Here is a 21,247-nt window from a genome sequence, read left to right on the forward strand (position 1 = left end):
ATTGGGGAGATTTAATTTAGTTAATAAAAAAAATACAGAGCCCCTGTTTAGATATTTGTGAAGGTAACAAGTTAATTGTGTCATTAAAAGACTTCGTGAACAACATAAGGCACCAATCAGATCAGACGCTAAAGGAATACGAAGAGAAAGCTAAAAAATTAAGTACTAGTGTGGGAATAGACTACAGTGACATAAAATTATTTTATTGTCCTATTTTTTTCTATATACTTATCTACATCATTATAGAAAATAGTTTTTTGATAAAATGGCTATTAGGGCCCCTAAGTAGTTTCAGCCCTGGGCCCCACAAATTCACCATCCGCTAATGCGCATTACTGTCATTTATGTCTTAATTCACTGTATCTGCGTTAAATCTACAGTCTAATACTTGATATCGGACATAATATAAGACAAAAGTGATAAGTTAACTATTTCAAATGGTAATTATTTTTTCTTAGCTCAGACTAACCTGTGTTGTTGCCGATGCGGGGAGGTTTTTCGTCTTCATCATCCTCATCTTTTTGCTCCTTCTTAGGATCCTCGGATTCCGCTTTGTTCCTCGGTTCCCACGTCATTTTGTTCTCTTTCTTTAAGCGACGCCGCGCATTGGCAAACCATGTTGACACCTTCAGTAAAAAAAAAGAAAAGACAATACAGTTGTTTAATTATTTAAAGTTGTTTTAATGTCTTTTTAGAAATAATATAAATTCTCCTACAGCTTGTAAAAAATCATGTATCCTAGTGTAGTAAATTTTATCAAACTGTTCCAACTTCCACAAATATTTTTCTAAAGATACACTATCTGGCCAAAAGAATCCGGTCACCCAGTGGTGTGAACTTAGAACGTCTTGAGGCACATATTAATACCCAGAGAGCATGCAACCTTACGGCAACCTTGTATTATCACGAAAATGTTTGCACAAAAAACCTTTTTTCAATAAAACAAAAATATTGCAGTTTCAAACCTTTCATCCTAAAAGGATTAAAAAGTATTTTTTAAAGCTTTTTTAAAAAAAAAAGTATTGTTGCTTAAGGTCTGGTTTCTTAGGACAAGAGCCTTATCTGGGCGTCAGCGGGACGTCAACGTCCCGCTGACGCCAACAAAATACTGGTTTGTTAGCTCAAGGCCTGGTTTCTTAGAACTAGCACCTTATCTAAGCGTCAGCGGAAAGTTGACGTAGAGCTGACGCCAAAAAAATACTTTTTTGTTAGCTCAGCGTGAGCAGTCGGTCCAACGCAGACATTATCTCTCATTGCGCATGCGTTAATAACGTAAACAAATATTTATTTTGATTTTGTTATTGTCGACCAGTGTTTTGGAGAACAAATAATGACTTTGTCCAAGAAAAAACATATTATAGCTGAGCTAAATGAAGAGTGCTATGTTTAATGAAGAAGCTATGTTTAATGTCAAAATCAAAATCTTGACTGATTTCAATGTGCTGTTGGATGTTGTCCGCCATTGCTTCTGTGGTTAACGTCACGTTGTAATCCAACTGCAGTTGAGTTGAACGGCAATTGTAGTTCAAGATGAGCGTTCGATGACGTATACTATCAAACTCACAAATGGACCAATCAGAGGTTAGCGCTGATTTCCAGCTGACGGAGTCCTGTCCTAAGAAACCAGGCCTTTAGGTCTTTAATGACGTTTTAGATGACGTCACACCAGCGATAGGATCAAACTGCATTGTACATTGAAATTTCATGACAAGGTGGATTCTAGCTGATCAGACAAGACGTTGCGAAAAGAAACCTTATAATTACCTAGATTTAAGATTATTTTCATCTTGAGACTAGCATTTAGGAAATGATTTTTTGGCGCTCGAAAACCCTAAGTCAACCTCGATTTAAGGTTTTTATATAAAAGGTTGTTTTCCAGGGTTTTGAATTAGGGTAATGTGAGTAGAATAGAGCAGAAGATCACAGATCTCGTTTTAAGGTTAGAAGGTTTACACACATAAACCGTATTGCAAACCTTTTTAGATTTACATTAAAAGGTTTTTGCTGAGTGGAAATAAACCTTATTTTGCTTATCTGGGTATGATGTTGATCTCCTTTTTGCATCGGTTTTCAGCCTGCATATGTCTGGGAACATTTTCCACCAGCTTTTGATAGGAATTGACTTCCATCACTGCTGAAGTGAGTGCTTGCAGTGAGGTGGGTCGATTTGGTTGGCTAAGTAATCTGTGCTCTAATTCGTTTTATGCGATTTACATCAGGGCTCTGAGAAGGCCAGTCCAGTTTTTAAACACTCATTTCATCAAACCACGTCTGTGCAAGCTTCGATGCGTGAATGGAACAGTTATCCTGCTGGAAGAGAAATGGGCCTTCCCCGAAATATTGCCATAGAGATGGGAGTGCAGCATTCTCCACATACATCTCAGAGTTCATGTTTCCAGGAACTAACGGACACAGGTCAAACCACGAGAAGCACCCCCACACCATTATGGTTCCACCACCATATCAACCCGGATGTCCGGATACATTTGGCCAGAGAGTGTATAAGTCATTTGGAGCAGGACTTCAAGAGAATTTTTTTGAAATTCCTCCAGCACCAATTAGGAACTACATGAAATCATCGATTACTTAAATATGAAAACAGTGGAAAAGGAAATTTAAGAACTATAACTTGTATAACTATATTGGCTTGAAGAGGATCGTTGTTAGATTGAGAGGTTTCCATTCAAAGTAAGGATGTGTCAGCATTTAAATACAAGCGGCGTTCAGACCTGTGTGAGTGTCATCTTGGTGATGATGGCCAGCATAATCTTCTCTCCCTTGGTTGGGTAAGGGTTCTTCCTGTGTTCGTTTAGCCAGGCTTTGAGGGTACTCGTGGAATCCCGCGTTACGTTCTTCCTTCTCGCTCCGTTGAAGTCTAAACCTCCATACCTGCAACACAAGGTATTAAGAACTCATCACAATAACAAAAAAAAAGAAAGAAAGAAAAAGAGTGAAAAAGAGAGAAAGCTCACCCGTAAGCCGCCAAGGTGGGATCGTAGTAGTAGGACTGTGATATACTCCTCCATGGATCAGAACCTTCCTTCATTCCATAAGTAGAGTTCTGCAAACAAACATTCAATACATGTGTTTTATACACTGTTGTATGAATGCCCCTACAATCCTCTTCATTAATAAAATGAAATACAAGGAAAATAAAAAAGGTTTTCATAGCAAACTTTTCTAAATACAGTCAAACCCCGCTATAGGGAACTCCCGGATATAGTGAACGAAATGTTCGCTTCCGTCTCTTGCTACACACGCATAATGTATTTTTTGTGGACATAGTGAACCAAAAAAAAAGAGAGGAAGTTGGATATTAAGAACTTTTTTGACTGATTTATTTTCTTCATTTTTTAATAATGTTTTTGAAATTTCTGCTTCAAAATAAGGACATGTACCGATTGTTAAAACTATCTATAGCATGGAATGTAGCAATACGTAATTTTCTTGTTTGTATCATTATTGAATTGGTTCAGCATTCAAAGAAGCCGCCATCTTCCAGTATCTGGATAAATGCTTTAAGTCAAAACCGAGGAATTTGCTTAGCGATTTGGTGAGATTACTTTTATGTGCTCGAATGGCTGGTTAGACAGGTTTAAAAAGTGGAATAACATAAATTCAGGAAAAATTATCGGAGAGTCGGGAAGTGTTTCCATATCTGATGTTGAGGATTATTCATCAGCTAAAGATTAAAAAAAAATTTTGTACACAAGACGAAGAGTAGTAAAAAATAAAAGTTAACGCATTTTTTTGTTACTACGTATTTTTTTTCCAGTCATTTTTTTTTTCTTCATTTTATTGGTCATTTATTTAAATAATGTGTAATAAAAGCGGGATGGAATCATTAGTTAAAATCGCTTGTGGAACGGATGTAGTGAAGTACCCGTTATATCGAACCAAAATTTCGGTCCCTTGAAGGTTCACTATAGCGGGGTTAGACTGTAGTTCATTAAAAAATGTTATTTTGAACACTTAGTTGAGGAACTCCCAATAATCTTTGCGTGTAGGAAATACTGCAGTAGATAAAAATTCTTAAAATCAATTAGTATTTTTTCCATAACACATTTTGTTCCATATAATAGTTGAATCACCCCCCCCCCCTTTTTTTTTTTGTCTCGCGTTTTCTTATCTTAGATTCTTTTATGTCATTAGAAATGTTAAATTCCTTTTTTACATGGAATGAAATGTTGTTTAATATAGAAGATGTGTTTTAACACCCGAAAACAAATTTTTTTATCTAGCCATTTTTTCGCTCTCTCTTTATTTTTGAAAACGAAAAGTAAATAACGGAGAAATCAAATTTTTAATTAAAAAAAAAAAAATTCTACAGTGTTTGTATTCGAAGTGTGCTTCGAAGTTAAAATTGAAGATCTAATTTGAATGAAAACGACATTTTATTAAACTATCAGCGAAGTTTTCACCATTTCTAACTAAACATCGATTCTAACATCTCCATCCATTCAGGTGGTTTTTCATGTAAGGAGATCAGAAATAATACAGGAAATAAAATTAGTCTGTGACATCATTCTGAACTTTTTTGCTTTCTTATCCCGCAATGGTAAATCAACTTTTCCAGGAGAAAACTGTATTTTACGATTTCCCGTAATGGTTTACTACAAACTATTGGTCTACACAAACTCTGTCTAAATCATTCAATTCCAAAGCTATTCCAAAAATATCATCTGTTTGTGTAATCGATCTAGCTGTGCTGTTTTTTATTAATGCTTATTTTAATCCAACGTTTATAGGAGGTCTGTGATAGTATTTTAAACTTTTTTGCTTTCTTATTCCGTAATGGTTAGTCCACTTTTCTTAGCGAAAACTATATTTTACGATATCACATAATGGCTTCTTACTACGAACTATTGGTCTGCACAAACTCGATCTAAATCATTCAACTCCAAAACTGTTCCAAAAATATCGTCTGCTTGTGTAATCGATCTAGTTGTGCTGCTTTTTATTAATGCTTATTTTAATCCAACGTTTATAGGAGGTCTGTGATAGTATTTTAAACTTTTTTGCTTTCTTATTCCGTAATGGTTAGTCCACTTTTCTTAGCGAAAACTATATTTTACGATATCACATAATGGCTTCTTACTACGAACTATTGGTCTGCACAAACTCGATCTAAATCATTCAACTCCAAAACTGTTCCAAAAATATCGTCTGCTTGTGTAATCGATCTAGTTGTGCTGCTTTTTATTATTGCTTATTTTAGTCCAACGTTTATAGGAGGTTTGTGATATTATTTTAAACTTTTTTGCTTTCTTATTCCGTAATGGTTAGTCCACTTTTCTTAGCGAAAACTATATTTTACGGTATCACATAATGGCTTCTTACTTCGAACTATTGGTCTGCACAAACTCGATCTAAATCATTCAACTCCAAAACTGTTCCAAAAATATCGTCTGCTTGTGTAATCGATCTAGTTGTGCTGCTTTTTATTATTCGCGATCGCAACGAACTATAGGGGGCGTTGTTTTATGAGACGCTTACCTGCGATTTCCATATGAACCGTCATTCAGTTACTCTGGAGACGTCGTTAATGTAGCGTGTAGCATTGCAACGTTCCTTCTTTAATGTGGCTTATTAAATTTAAAAAAGAAAAATGCTTGATCTTCTTTCTTGTACAACCGAAAACAAAATGGTATCTCTTTTTATTAGAGAAGGAATATCCAAAACACATCGGAAAAATATTTGTACATTAACAGAAAAAAATATGTATATTCTTATAAGAGTTAAAACCTAATGCCCGAGAAATAGTATTACTAAATTTAATGATATAACATGAAAGGCCCATTTAAACTTTACATTCTTTAGTTTTAAGAATCATATTAGTTCAAAAATTAAAATGAACAAAAAGTATACATAAGCCTCATAATTTTATGAAATTTAATTTTGTAAACAACGTTTTTTGACAACAATTTTTATCAAAAAATTTCAAGTTTCAATAAAAATCATTATTTAGAAACTAAGAAACGTAAAATAAAGAATGCTGACGAAACAAAAAAAAAAAAATTCTTTTTTGTCGCCATTTTTAGTGCTACGAATATTCGTCTTTGGGATTTGCCAGAAACAAAACAAGATGCAATTTTATTTTTTCAGGAGGGAAATGCTTTACCGAAAAAACGAAAATGTACCGATTCCCACAACATAAAACTTTATCTTGGCAAACGTACGTTTTGGAAAGGTTTTTTCATTTGGAATCTTATTCATCAGAGTTCATATGGCGATATGATTGTTTTGAATCTATGCTAAACTCTATATCGGCTCATTTTCCACCGAAATCCAATTAACTATTTTGATTTTAAATAAAGTGTTTTATTTTATGAACTGTCGCAAAAATTTTAAGTGTAGATTGGCGGCACTTAAAAACCGCCAAATCTGTAGCGGCGGTGGCGTTAATACGTCGTAAGTACCGAATTTTTATTCCATACTTTTCTGAATCATATTATTTCAAACATTGGAATATACAAGAAGTATACATAAACACATAATGTTATACCATTTAATTTTTCAAAAGTATTTTGAGAACAATTTTTATCAAAAAATTATAAACTAAAAAACGGAAAATAAAGAATTCTTAGGATAAAAAAAAACGATTTTAAGAATTATTAACATTGAAATAAAAACTTTCATATTGTTTCTTTTTTTATTATTCTTATAGTTCTTAATCAGACGTAAAAAACCATTCTGTAGAGAACCATCATCAAATGAAAAAAAAATATTTACAAGCAAATTTTTTATTGTAAAAATCATTGCACTTACCTGATTTATGATTCCCGGAGAATTCCAAAATGATAAGTTCCTTGTTTGAAAACTTTATTCTCAAATAATAGATACATAGTTTATACCTTCATTACTTTTAGATAACATACTACACAGCAAAATTTTATAATTGATATGAATTTGAATATGTAGCTAAAAACAGAATAGCTGAATTCTAGTTGAACTTATTCTTTCAAAATTAAAAAAAACTTACCAAGAAAACGATTTAAATTAATTAAGAATCAGCAGAAATGGCACTATTTCAAGTAACTTGGATAATTTTTTATTGTTGTTTTCCGAATTATATGGATACAGAAATATATACTATTCTATAACGAAGAAGAATATGCTATAACTATTACAATTCTGTATGTTCTGAATTCATATTTATTCACTGGAATGACGAAAGCAATGTTGACTTCACTTTAATTCGTAATGAATTGAAGACAGAAGAAATGCATTTTACCTTAATACACACATCTATAACAGTATCCGAAATCGGAAGTCATCAGTTGCAAGTTTGTTGATAATAGAAATTAAAAATTATTGAGGAATTTTTCTTCAAATGTTTGGCGTGTTCTGTTCCTGAAAGATTTACTAATATTCTGGAGATTTTTTTAAAGTTCTTCGGCCTTTTCCTTAGGGAAATTTTGTTTCTTATTTGCTGCTAAAAAATGGCGTCTGATTCAGTCAATGACTTTGATGGAACTAAATGAAAACGTGATAAATTAATGTCCGATATTTACAGGCTCCCGCTAGACGGCGTACTCGAGCGTTGCGATCGCGAATTGCTTATTTTAGTCCAACGTTTATAGGAGGTTTGTGACATTATTTTAAACTTTTTTGCTTTCTTATTCCGTAATAGTTAGTCCACTTTTCTTAGCGAAAACTATATTTTACGATATCACATAATGGCTTCTTACTACGAACTATTGGTCTGCACAAACTCGATCTAAATCATTCAACTCCAAAACTGTTCCAAAAATATCGTCTGCTTGTGTAATCGATCTAGTTGTGCTGCTTTTTATTATTGCTTATTTTAGTCCAACGTTTATAGGAGGTTTGTGACATTATTTTAAACTTTTTTGCTTTCTTATTCCGTAATAGTTAGTCCACTTTTCTTAGCGAAAACTATATTTTACGATATCAAATAATGGCTTCTTACTACGAACTATTGGTCTGCACAAACTCGATCTAAATCATTCAACTCCAAAACTGTTCCAAAAAATATCGTCTGCTTGTGTAATCGATCTAGTTGTGCTGTATTTTTATTATTGCTTATATTAGCCTGTTATTTTATGAGTCTTGCAGGACAACAGCTAAGAAAAAAAAAGAAAGAAAGAAAAATTATAAAATCTCTGAACATGCAATGAGCTGCTCCACGTGGAAAGAAGCACATTTTGTGCCCGCGGTAAGAAATGAGATTGTTGAAGATGATTTAAAAGATTGTGTATTTGACATCTACATTTTCATGAGTGAAACACTCCCTTCCGCCCAGCTAACAATTATATAAAGAGAACCAACCCTACTTCATACATTACCCACCTCTGGTAATTGCTGATGTTGTTGTCTTAACAAGCAATGAGAATAAAACGATTCATCGAGGAATATCGATTACTACCCGACTCTCCTTACCTATTTTATTCTAACAGAAATAATCGAGGGGGAAATATTTGATTTACATTATACATGACGTATTTCGTTTTAATTTATAATCGGTGGAAAGTGAAGGCCAAATAGAAACCAGAAATGTAATTTTTTAAAAGGTATAGATTTATTTTTCATTTATCATATTTTATGTTCAAATATTTTATTTTATAGCCGTCGTTGAGCAGCCGACCTAATTTTTTGGCTTTTGCTTCGATTTAACGGAGCGAATTGCTTCGATTTAACGGGCGGATTTGATTCCCTCAATCAATTCGTTAAATCGGGGTCCAACTGTAACCGAATTTCAAGAAAATAAAGATGAAATGACATCATATCTTATCAGTTTTGAGCAGATAACACAAATTCCAAAGGAAGATTAGGTGGCTTATCTATCAAGCCTAGTACCACCAGATATTTCAAATATGTTGGCGAGAGAATCACCTAAAGATGCCAATAATCACGATTTCGTAAAAGAACTGAATCTGAAACGATATGACCTTAATGCCGAAAAACTTAAAATTTTTTTACCGGCATTTAAAGTCCCCTAATAAGTCTTGGCAAAATTTTGCTCAAGGATTAAATTGTTGTTTTAATGAATGAATTTCTGATCCAAAAATTACTAATTTTGAGGATCTTAAGAATTCGATGTTAACTGAGCAAGTTGGGCGTCATGTACTAAATGATATAAGAGACCTTTTTCTCGAGGAATGGATGGAATTAAATGCTTATTTTGTATAATAGCCGAGAAATTAGATTAAGTTTAAAAAACAATTTTAAGAGAAGTCTTTGTTGCATAGAAATCCAAACAGTCAAAATGATTTTTGGCGAACTGTTGCTAAAGCTGAACAAAAGTCAGTAGGGCAGAAAGATATTGTATTTAAAGAGATCACGAGAAGGAATTTGAAAGAATTTCTACGAATGCGGATCTGATAATCACTTCCGGTTTCTATGTTCCTATTTAAAGAAAAATTCAGAAATTGTTTTATCTTTACGCGTTTCGGAACCTTTACTTAGAGATGCTATGGTTCTATATAAAAGTGTTGGAGCCGTGACGACTTAGGAGATAGAGCGTTCGCCTTCCAATGAGGTGAACCGGGTTCGATTCCCAGCGATGACTGGTCGATACGAATTCAGCATCCAGCTTGCATCGACCACAGATCTAACGTAAATTATCCTCAGTGATTGACAAATTATTTGTTAGAATCCCCTTGCCGCCAGGCTCACCGTGAGCAGTATCCGTAGTTATTTTTTATTTTATAACAGTCTTTGAACAGGCGACACTTATGTTATGTATGCGAGTTTACGACCACTTATGTTCAACTCCGTAGCCTTGTAATTTTGAACCCAATCCAGAAGATAAGGGAACTCATGGATCTAGTATTGGAAGAAATTTGCCTTCGTGGAGGACTTTTTGTTGGAACTAATCCGCATTTGCGTTACATGGAGAGGAAGACCACGAGAAACTCCCACGGTTAGCCTGACGGCGAAGGGATTGGGATACCGATATTACGAGACACCAGTGCCACCTTGGATTTAGTTTCTAGGAAATGGGTGAAACAAGAAATGTACACAGGAGAATTCGTTTAGATAAAAACTCCTATACAGAATGAATCACTTTGTTTTCCCTTAGCTGAAGTTGAATTAAACTGTAATTTTTGGGAAAGTGGGCAACCGTATTAGAAAATTCTCCACATCAAAGATATTATTTATTGGAAAACAAAACAGTGGCAGTACTGTTAAAATGTGTCAATTGCCAAAATTTTTGCGAAGAACCAATTCGAATAGAAAAGAAAACTTAGCAAATCCAGTTGAAAAGAAAACTTTTCGGAAGTTGAAAAAAAATGGAAATTAATTAAAAACATTGCTGGATGTTTTTGTAAAAGAAAAGATGAAAATTCGTCAAAACCTACACAGCTGAAAAATCTAGAAAAAAGGCTCCAACTGAGAAACGATTGCTGAACATATTGATGAAGTTCTAGTTAGAAAAAACTTCATGAGTTTAGCTATTGGCCTTCATGGTGGAAATATTCTAAAAGCGAAATGTATAGAAGGAATTTTAGCTGCAAATGTTAAAAAGTGTAGTTTTTTAAAGTACATGGAAGGATCAAAAGTGCAGTCGAAAAAGCGAGTACTTTGCTTAAGTTTACTGAAGAATCAGTGCACGTTCTTCGCCGGCTTGTAGGAAGAATTAATGCAAAAAATTGAAACAACTGTAAAAGATATGATGAGAGAATCTGGTGTATGCATTAGAACGGATAAAAAAAAGTTTTAAGAAACCCAGCACATCACGTTGCATTTGTAATTGTTGGAGCAAAAGAAAACATAAAAGGTTCCAGTATGTTAATGGACAATAATTAAACCACTTAAAAGAGGTTAAAACGTTTCGAAAAAGGCCCTTGTAAAGGGTAGTCAACTCAGAAACAAATGTTAAAAGTTTTGGAGATCGCCGCCATAATTCCTAAGTAGAAATTTCGGTACTTTTCCGTTAGCCGGGGGCAAGCGAAAGATCGCCAAATAATGTAGAACTCCTCCAAATTTCTTACAACCATAAGGGGAATGCAAGTTTGGGGCGACGTGCTCTATTCTCTGAATTCATTCAAAACAAAGCAAGTTTTCCTTGTTGTTGTTGTTTCTAATGTCACTTGCCACACGGGCAAGCCTGCTTGGTGAAACCGAGCAAATTTAAGGCAGAATGTACGTTTCTTGTTTTTCAGTTGCGCTATCTATGGCCAAGAATTCGACTTCTGCCACACCATACGTCGCACCCGTTTATAGGGCGAACATCCATTCATTCGTCCACAGATCGTAATTTTGACCTGAATCAGAGAACTATCGATCTCCAATCCAGTATCCCCAGAGGTTTTGATTTGTTATGGGAACATGGAGGACTTTTGCGACTCAACAGATTTAACATGCATCAATCACTACACGGGGAGTCTTCGGTCGGTGGGGTTCGAACTCACGAACTTTCGGACATGGGCCCAGCGCTCTACCGATCAGGCTATCCCGGCCCAAGCAAGTTTTCCTTTCTTTCTTCCATCTTGATTTTTGTTCTAAGAATGATGAAAATTTGGGAGTTAGCCAACAATATTTGCTTATAGTTGAACTTCTTTTGTTTATTATTAATAAATATTAGTTTATAGTTGAACGTTTCCGATTTTTATTCCGTTGACTGTTTTGTCATTTGCTTCGCTTGGCGACTTGGCTGACGGAAAAGTACCATGAAATTTCTCTGTCGACGACAGGAATACTATTAGACGAGTAATAATAGTCAAAAAGAAAGTTAGAGATCCATGTCAGGCAAGCGGTAATCAGTTCAAATGTAACTAAAGAAGTCCTACCAGTTAATTTAGATCCAAAAACTACAGAAAGTTCTTTTGGATCAGTCAGACGTATAAAAAATGACTAATACTTCGAGTAGACTTTTTGAAACACATCAATATTTATAGGTATAGATTCTTAAGTTTATTTTTTCACTCTAAAAAAAAAAACTTTTCATAAATATATATTTTTATGTAACCGCCGTTGAACAGCCGACCCAATTTTGGGTTTACGATTACTAATGCTCAACTTCTAACCCTTGTAATTTTGAACCCAATTCAGAAGACAAGGGAACTCCTGGATCAAATATCGGAAAGAATTTTCCTTCGTGGAGGACTTTTTGAGGAAACTAAACAGCTTTTGAGTTAATTGGAGAAGAAAACCACCCACGGTTAGCCTGACGGAAAGGGGACTTTAACCTATGATCAGTCTACGTCATATATATTTTACGAATATTTTACGTCATCACTGTGGTTGGTGCAAGCCGTATGCGGAATTCGTATCGACCAGTCGTTGCTGGGATTCGAGCCCAGTTCACCTCATTGGAAGGCGAACGCCTTTAACCATCACGGCTCTTTTCCTTAATATTATGAAAAAAGTATAATGAGGTCTACTTAGATTTTTAACAATTAAAATTTTACGCTTGTTTATTAAAAATGTTTCAAAGTTCTTTTTCGCAAATTGCTTCTAGTTTTTTTTAAAAAAAGGGGGGGGGGGAAGAATTAGCCTCTATCGTAACGAGCATATTTTAACAAAACAGAGCTCAGAGGAGATTTTCTGAAAAAATATTTCCAGCTATAGTTAATCTTGATTAAGTTAAGCACTATCCATGATGTTTTTTCTTTTCTTTAAGTGATAGTTAATTTGAATTTTTTCCTACAAGAATTTGTGTATTAAGTTTTGAAATAAATATTTAGAGCTCACGTCGGATTTTTTGTTAATTGTGACACTACGCTTCCAACAAAAATAACCAAGAACCAGAATTATAAAAATTAAGAGGTTGTTTCGATTTTAAACTTTAAAATACAAGACAATGCTATGACTTTCTTTTTCCATTTTGCTTGATATGAACGGGATAAAAAAGCTTATTTTGGACGTATGTAGTCACCAGGGAAAATATATTGGGTTGTCTGAGCGTACGCGCGAACAACCATTTTAAAATATAATAACAAACAAAAGTACAAACGAGCAACAACAAAAAAAAAAAAAAAAAAAAATTGACATAAATACGAACGAAAATTTAAAAAAATTTTCAAGAATTTAAAAAAACACTTAGATTTTTATTGTTATATATATTACTTAGAATTGGTTCAAATATTTTAGGCTTTGATTTACCTTACCTAACGTAAGATTTTTGGTTTTTAGCATTCAAGTTGGTTGGATTTTTGAGTACAGTCTAAAAAAATTTCTTGAGTGGATCAAAAAATATAAAAGAGGGAAAACGAAGTTGTAAAAGAGAGGGAAGGTTGTGTATTACTATAAAAAGGCGTAAATAATGGGGAAAAAACAATTGGATATGCTGATTATGCTTTAAAAGGTCTTATCTTCAAAGAAATACAAAATACAATTTTTTTTTTAATTCTGCGTATATTTAAAACCTTGAATGTAACTAAAAGTTGAATTAAAAAAGTTGCCCCTTTTTTATCGAATCATTAAATATCATGCTGAATGCATCAAATAAATGTAAAAAAAAGAAGAAAAAAAAGAGCTTACTAATGTGGGAGTATAAAAAGAAGCAGCGGTGGCAGGATCTAAGTTCGAATCCGGTTGATAAGAAGGAGCGGCGTAGGAGGGAATCCTGGGATAGAGGTGCGTTTCGGGACTGTTGCGCTCATAGCAGGCATTTTGTGCGGTCGAACTTCCAATCACTATCTGGAAAAAGAACATTTTATTTTAAGGAAACCAGTCTTAGTAAGAAAATGTGAGATCGTCTGCTGTGAAGTCAACGTAGCAGACGATTTCAAATTTTAAAACATTGTCAACTTTCACTCACATTGTTTTTCATTAGTTAGAGCCATAACGCAATAAATGTGAGCATCAGTTATTTCTCTGCATCAAGAATAAGTAAATAAATGAAAAAAATAATCCGTTACATATTTGTAAGGCTTTTATAAATTAATTACAATTACCCTATGCAGATCAACGTAAGAGTTTGCTCAGACAAGGAAACTTGATATCCGCATAAAAAAAGAAATCTTCTATAAAAATAAAATTAGTTCAATTGACGATTCTAAGGACAGAAAAAGGTGAAAATCCAAAAAGTCAAAGAACATTTTTATTTAACCTTGTGCACTCTGATGTTACCTCTGTTTGAAATAAGGAATGTGTGAATGCTTGTGTGAATGCCTGTGTGAATGTCTGGTGCTGGTATTGAAATTTTGTAGAGATGGAGCATCCACTTTTCACTACTAATGTCACAGGATGATTATTTACAAGTATTATTAGAAATTTTTTTAGTTGCCTTCTCCTTTGTTCAATTCTGCTGCATTTAAAGTTTACAAAGTCTTTAATATTAATATTATTTTTTATTTAAATTCCTAATAAACATTAATAGTTACAATAACTCGGTCAGTTTTATTTCGATAATGTATTAATTTCTTTTTTGTATAATTATGTCCTAATTTTTTTTTCTTTACCCATTGACAAAGTGGGTGTTGTTTTAGGTTTGATGGCGTGCGCGCACCTTATTTGGACGTTATCACATTTTTCAACTGTGTTCAAGAGTAATAGTGAACAGTGTGCAAGCGTCGTCATTACATGGGTTGTTATGGAAACCGCTGCTGTTTGATAATTTTTTCGAATTTTTTTTTTCTTCACTTTTTTAATTTTGTTATGCATTAAGTGGGTGAGTTTATTTTTGAGATATGGGACCAGAGAAATCCCATCAATACTTCTTGAGTTGTGAATAAAGAGAATTTCATCATTTGAACTATAATTTTGTTTTTATTGTTTTAATTAAGAATCAGAAATTCTAATCTAGAGTTCACACTGGATCGTTTTCAATACTAATTCAGGTGAATATCACAAATAAGGAGGGCCCCAAACTGGTCCCAAAGGTTAGAGTTGAAGCAGGAAAAAAAAACGATGCCTAAATTTCTTTTCTATCAAAATACACTTTCGTGAATAGAATAAATAAAAGTTGAGATATAATGAGTTTATTTATTTACTTATTTATTTATTTTTTACATTGAGCACTAGGAAAAGGTAAATTTTTTGAGAACAGATCATGAAAGCACAAAGAAGGGGTGGGAATTTAAGACAAAAAATGCTTAAAATTGGAATAACTTTCCAAGAAATTGAAATTTCAAAAAAAAAAAAAAATCACCCGATTGTCACCAGAAACTGCTACGAATTCACAACATCTAAAATGGTTAAATAACTCTCCAAATTTGGGTGCTCAAAATCCAAAAAACACCAAAAAATTGTGTGCATAAATAATCTATTTCATGTTAATACCGAATCGAGCATCCATAAACTCTTTAAAGGATGTAATTAAATTGAAATCAATGTTGGCGTACATCTGGAAATTGATAACAACGATAGATTGTTTACAACTGAGCACGAGAAATTGAAAATTTGTCGTCTCACTCGCTGCCGAACATTCCACAGAAACTGAAGTTGGCTGTTACAAAAGGCTGTTAAAAAGTTGACTGTTTTAAAAAAGACAATTATGTTCTCTTAAGAAGATTTAATTAATTGTATTAAATGGTTTTATAGTATATAATTTAATTTTTCTACTGTTCTGTTAAGCTTGGTTCGGATTCATCTTAATATTCTCTCAGTGCTGCTTGATTAACATTATGTTTTGTTTATATAACATTATGTTATTTTATAATGTTTACTGGGGGGTTAAGTTCCCTGTTCGTTGATGCCCACCAGTCCCGATGATTGCTTAGCAATAATTGGGTATACTATAGCCTACGTCACAGGATGTGTTATTCCTACTAAATTTATCTAAAAAGCAGCATTTTCTGCGAACCTGATTTTTAGCAACAAGTAAACATTAAATGAAGTGTGTTGTTATAAGTCGCTACTCGGCAGGTTGAAATTGTATTAGTCTAGTTCCTTTGGAAATAATTTATTTTGTTGTTTTATTTAAGTTTATGAATTTAGTAAACATATTTAAAACTCAGCTTATTAATTAAACTAAAAGGTAAATGTTATTCCTAGTAAAGTTTTCGAAGTGGAAGTAGTTGTGTTTTTTTCATATTATACCCAATTGGGTATAATATTAAAAAATCTTCCACTTAGTAGGAATAACATTTACCATGACGCAATGCTAAATTCTATGCCACTATCCACATAAATCAATTATTAATCAAAAATCGAATATCAATTACTTTTCTTTATAATGCAATAAAATCTGGCGAGCAGCTATTTAAACGATCAAACACTTCGTTTGTTTATTTGTGGCTTGAAGTTAGGCTCTCAGAAAATGCCGTTCATGGGTTAAATTTAGTAGGAATAACACAACCTGTGACGTAGGCTATAGTATACCCAATTGCTGCTTTTTGGCATAAACAGTTGAAATTATGTAACTAAAAATGTATGTACTAAAAAGAACACTTGTACCTCCACTTCCCTAGTCCAAATATTTTCCTTGTGATACTATTAAGATCTATAAGTGAAACATAAATCAATTTTCTAAGTAATCATTTTTTGAAATAGCATTTAAAATTAAAAATATATTCTTAAAACAAATCTGGTGATTTAATTAAACAGTGATTTAATATTTTTGCGTTATAAGATTTTGGTTAATAAGATCAGACACCGATTTAAATAACTTTATCTTAAAATGTAACATAGTACTTTATTCTAATAATAATAACAATAATCCTTCTTAAATTCTTCATTTAGAAGTCAAACAATAATAACAGTACTGTAATTTCTTACGGTTAACATTAGGGAAACAAAAACATTTATGGAAAAACAATAACTTAACGACTCTTATCAATTTTATGCTGATGTCAACCAACCCAATATGAAAACTAATGTGGCAAAACTGGATCCTATCATGTGATTTTTCCAGCCAATAAAAATGTATATACAATAAAGGAAAACTGCGACACCATCATTCGATTTTTATATATACACTGATGGACAAAATTAAGAGATGGAAGACATTTTCCCAAATATCTCAGAAAATACTGAATATAAATAAATGAAATTTGGTATGGATATAGCTTATTCCATGATAATAAAGTATGCGAAACAAAAATGAAAGTGCCATTCACTGGCAAGACCTATGGCCAATAAATCCAATGTAGTCTGAACTTAAGGATAAAAGATGACAATGAAAGTGAAGCTTGTACAGTGTGTGTTGCCTCTAGTATGGTGTATGGTCATCCCTGACAAACAGACAGCATGCACAACGAGTATGCATGCTGTTAATAAGGGAGTTAAGGAGGACTTGTGGAAGACCCTCCCATTCTTCCACCATTTCGTTGTTAGATTCCCCTAAAATAACTTTGTTTAGAAGAACTTTTAGTTGCATGCACGGTAAAAAACCAGAAATGGAGGCAACTATTTTGCACCAATCTCCAAGAACCAAGGATAGTTTTTGGTGGAATGAATTAAGCTATTTTACACCAAAATTAATACAATGAAACACCACATATGTGTTTCATTACTCCAAAGAACCAAGGATAGTTCTTGGTAGAATGAATTAGGCTATTTTACAGCAAAATTAATGCAATGAAACACCACATATGTGTTTCATTACTCCAAAGAACCAATGATAGTTCTTGGTGCAGTGAAATACCAAAAATGTTCTTATTTGGTACGAAGTTGCTGACAAACTGTTCAGTAACTCTGAAATTTATAGTTATAGTAAGATTATAATACACATAAGAGTTATTTTCAAGATACGATATGAAATAAGAATTCAGGATGCATATCTTACTACACTGGCGGACAAAATTAAGAAATGGAAAGCATTTTCGCACATTCATTCGCACATGCAAGATACCCGCACACCGCTCCATGTGTTTGACAATGGTTCCGTGAATGCCCAGAGGTACAGGCAGGAGGTCGTAGAGCCCTATGTGCGTCTTTTCAGGGGCGCTGTTGGCCCTGAGTTCATTTTTATGGACGACAATGCGCAACAACATAGGGCTCTCAAGGTTGATGAGTATCTGGAAAGCGAGGATATTCAACGAATGGATTGGCCAGTCAAATCCCCTGACCTGAATCCTATTGAACATGCTTGGGATGCTCTTGGGAGAGCTATTGTGATGCGCCAACCTCCCCACAGAACCATTCTAGAGTTAAAAATTGCTCTGGTGGAAGAATGGGAGGGTCTTCCACAAGTCCTCCTTAACTCCCTTATTAACAGCATGCATACTCGTTGTGCATGCTGTCTGTTTGTCAGGGATGACCATACACCATACAGTGCTTGTACAGTGTGTGTTGCCTCTAGTATGGTGTATGGTCATCCCTGACAAACAGACAGCATGCACAACGAGTATGCATGCTGTTAATAAGGGAGTTAAGGAGGACTTGTGGAAGACCCTCCCATTCTTCCACCAGAGCAATTTTTAACTCTAGAATGGTTCTGTGGGGAGGTTGGCGCATCACAATAGCTCTCCCAAGAGCATCCCAAGCATGTTCAATAGGATTCAGGTCAGGGGATTTGACTGGCCAATCCATTCGTTGAATATCCTCGCTTTCCAGATACTCATCAACCTTGAGAGCCCTATGTTGTTGCGCATTGTCGTCCATAAAAATGAACTCAGGGCCAACAGCGCCCCTGAAAAGACGCACATAGGGCTCTACGACCTCCTGCCTGTACCTCTGGGCATTCACGGAACCATTGTCAAACACATGGAGCGGTGTGCGGGTATCTTGCATGTGCGAATGAATGTGCGAAAATGCTTTCCATTTCTTAATTTTGTCCGCCAGTGTAGTAAGATATGCATCCTGAATTCTTATTTCATATCGTATCTTGAAAATAACTCTTATGTGTATTATAATCTTACTATAACTATAAATTTCAGAGTTACTGAACAGTTTGTCAGCAACTTCGTACCAAATAAGAACATTTTTGGTATTTCACTGCACCAAGAACTATCATTGGTTCTTTGGAGTAATGAAACACATATGTGGTGTTTCATTGCATTAATTTTGCTGTAAAATAGCCTAATTCATTCTACCAAGAACTATCCTTGGTTCTTTGGAGTAATGAAACACATATGTGGTGTTTCATTGTATTAATTTTGGTGTAAAATAGCTTAATTCATTCCACCAAAAACTATCCTTGGTTCTTGGAGATTGGTGCAAAATAGTTGCCTCCATTTCTGGTTTTTTACCGTGCATGCAACTAAAAGTTCTTCTAAACAAAGTTATTTTAGGGGAATCTAACAACGAAATTTCAAACAAGAAAGTGCAAAGCTTTTCTTTTTTTTCGTGGAGCTAATATTTATTTTTTGTTCTTTGCCGGGGGTTTGGAAGCAAAACGCTATGTTCCCCCCCCCCCCTGCAGCTCTTTCCGTTCTTTGCAAGCGACTCTCTTTACTTTTCACGTCCCATCTAACGAGTGGGGCGGCGGAGGAAAGACGCACCCCTGGGACGAAATATCTAAGTGAGAGGGTGTCTTCCTAAAAGCTGCCATCCCCTCCCTCCCCCCACTTGTGGATCGAGTTTTTGTATCGAATGAAGATAAATAATCTCCCCCGACTCCAAAGCAAAATAGAATGTGGGTAGACAACACTTTTTCTTTTTTTTTTTATTCATTTATTTACGCACTCGAATGAAGTGAGAATTCCTCGGAAAAAGTCACGCTTTTATACACCGTACTTCCACTTTAGCGATATCTTCTGTCATTTTGAGTTTCATATCACGATGTATCGATGGGAAATATCGATCTTTTATACTATTCGTTATTTATTTTGCAGTTTAAATTAGTTACAATTCTTTCTTTCTTGAGAAACATTTTTTTTTTTTTTTACTAAATGTATGTTTTGTTTATTTTGGAACACTTCTTCTTTTCTATTTGATTGCATGTGAGTTGATATTCTTTCACGCTTTTATACACCATACTTCCACTTAAACGATATCTTCTGTCATTTTGAGTTTCATATCACGATATATCGATGGGAAATATCGATCTTTCATATTATTCGTTATTTATTTTGCAGTTTAAATTAGTTACAATTCTTTCTTTCTTGTGAAACATTTTTTTTTTTTACTAAATGTATGTTTTGTTTATTTTGGAACACTTCTTCTTTTCTATTTGATTGTATGTGAGTTGATATTCTTTCACGCTTTTATACACCATACTTCCACCTAAACGATATCTTCTGTCATTTTGAGTTTCATACCACGATATATCGATGGGAAATATCGATCTTTCATACTATTCGTTATTTATTTTGCAGTTTAAATTAGTTACAATTCTTTCTTTCTTGTGAAACATTTTTTTTTTTTTTTTTTTTTTACTAAATGTATGTTTTGTTTATTTTGGAACACTTCTTCTTTTCTATTTGATTGCATGTGAGTTGATATTCTTTCACGCTTTTATACACCATACTTCCACTTAAACGATATCTTCTGTCATTTTGAGTTTCATACCACGATATATCGATGGGAAATATCGATCTTTCATACTATTCGTTATTTATTTTGCAGTTTAAATTAGTTACAATTCTTTTTTTCTTGTGAAACATTTTTTTTTTACTAAATGTATGTTTTGTTTATTTTGGAACACTTCTTCTTTTCTATTTGATTGCATGTGAGTTGATATTCTTTCACGCTTTTATACACCATACTTCCACTTAAACGATATCTTCTGTCATTTTGAGTTTCATACCACGATATATCGATGGGAAATATCGATCTTTCATACTATTCGTTATTTATTTTGCAGTTTAAATTAGTTACAATTCTTTTTTTCTTGTGAAACATTTTTTTTTACTAAATGTATGTTTTGTTTATTTTGGAACACTTCTTCTTTTCTATTTGATTGCATGTGAGTTGATATTCTTTCACGCTTTTATACACCATACTTCCACCTAAACGATATCTTCTGTCATTTTGAGTTTCATATCACGATGTATCGATGGGAAATATCGATCTTTCATACTATTCGTTATTTATTTTGCAGTTTAAATTAGCTACAATTCTTTCTTTCTTGTGAAACATTTTTTTTTACTAAATGTATGTTTTTTTTTATTTTGGAACACTTCTTCTTTTCTATTTGATTGCATGTGAGTTGATATTCTTTCACGCTTTTATACACCATACTTCCACTTAAACGATATCTTCTGTCATTTTGAGTTTCATATCACGATGTATCGATGGGAAATATCGATCTTTCATACTATTCGTTATTTATTTTGCAGTTTAAATTAGTTACAATTCTTTCTTTCTTGTGAAACATTTTTTTTTTTTTTTACTAAATGTATGTTTTGTTTATTTTGGAACACTTCTTCTTTTCTATTTGATTGCATGTGAGTTGATATTCTTTCACGCTTTTATACACCATACTTCCACTTAAACGATATCTTCTGTCATT

General features: G+C 33.7%; 1 protein-coding gene across 1 annotated transcript in view; it reads right to left on the reverse strand.

Annotated features, from left to right (window-relative positions):
* The window catches only part of LOC107453943 (Iroquois homeobox protein 5a), a 96,582-nt gene that overhangs the window by 22,605 nt on the left and 52,730 nt on the right, over positions 1–21,247 (reverse strand). The window contains exons 2-5 of the mRNA XM_071182783.2: positions 13,450–13,608; positions 2,973–3,061; positions 2,730–2,889; positions 470–626 (exon numbers count right to left, since the gene is read on the reverse strand). Of these exons, the coding sequence (XP_071038884.1) occupies positions 470–626; positions 2,730–2,889; positions 2,973–3,061; positions 13,450–13,608 (565 nt within the window). The remainder of the gene's footprint in view (positions 1–469; positions 627–2,729; positions 2,890–2,972; positions 3,062–13,449; positions 13,609–21,247) is intronic.

The sequence above is a fragment of the Parasteatoda tepidariorum genome, chromosome 4 (genome assembly GCF_982258835.1).
Source record: "Parasteatoda tepidariorum strain Cologne lab strain chromosome 4, Ptep-v5.0, whole genome shotgun sequence".
NCBI lineage: Eukaryota > Metazoa > Arthropoda > Arachnida > Araneae > Theridiidae > Parasteatoda > Parasteatoda tepidariorum.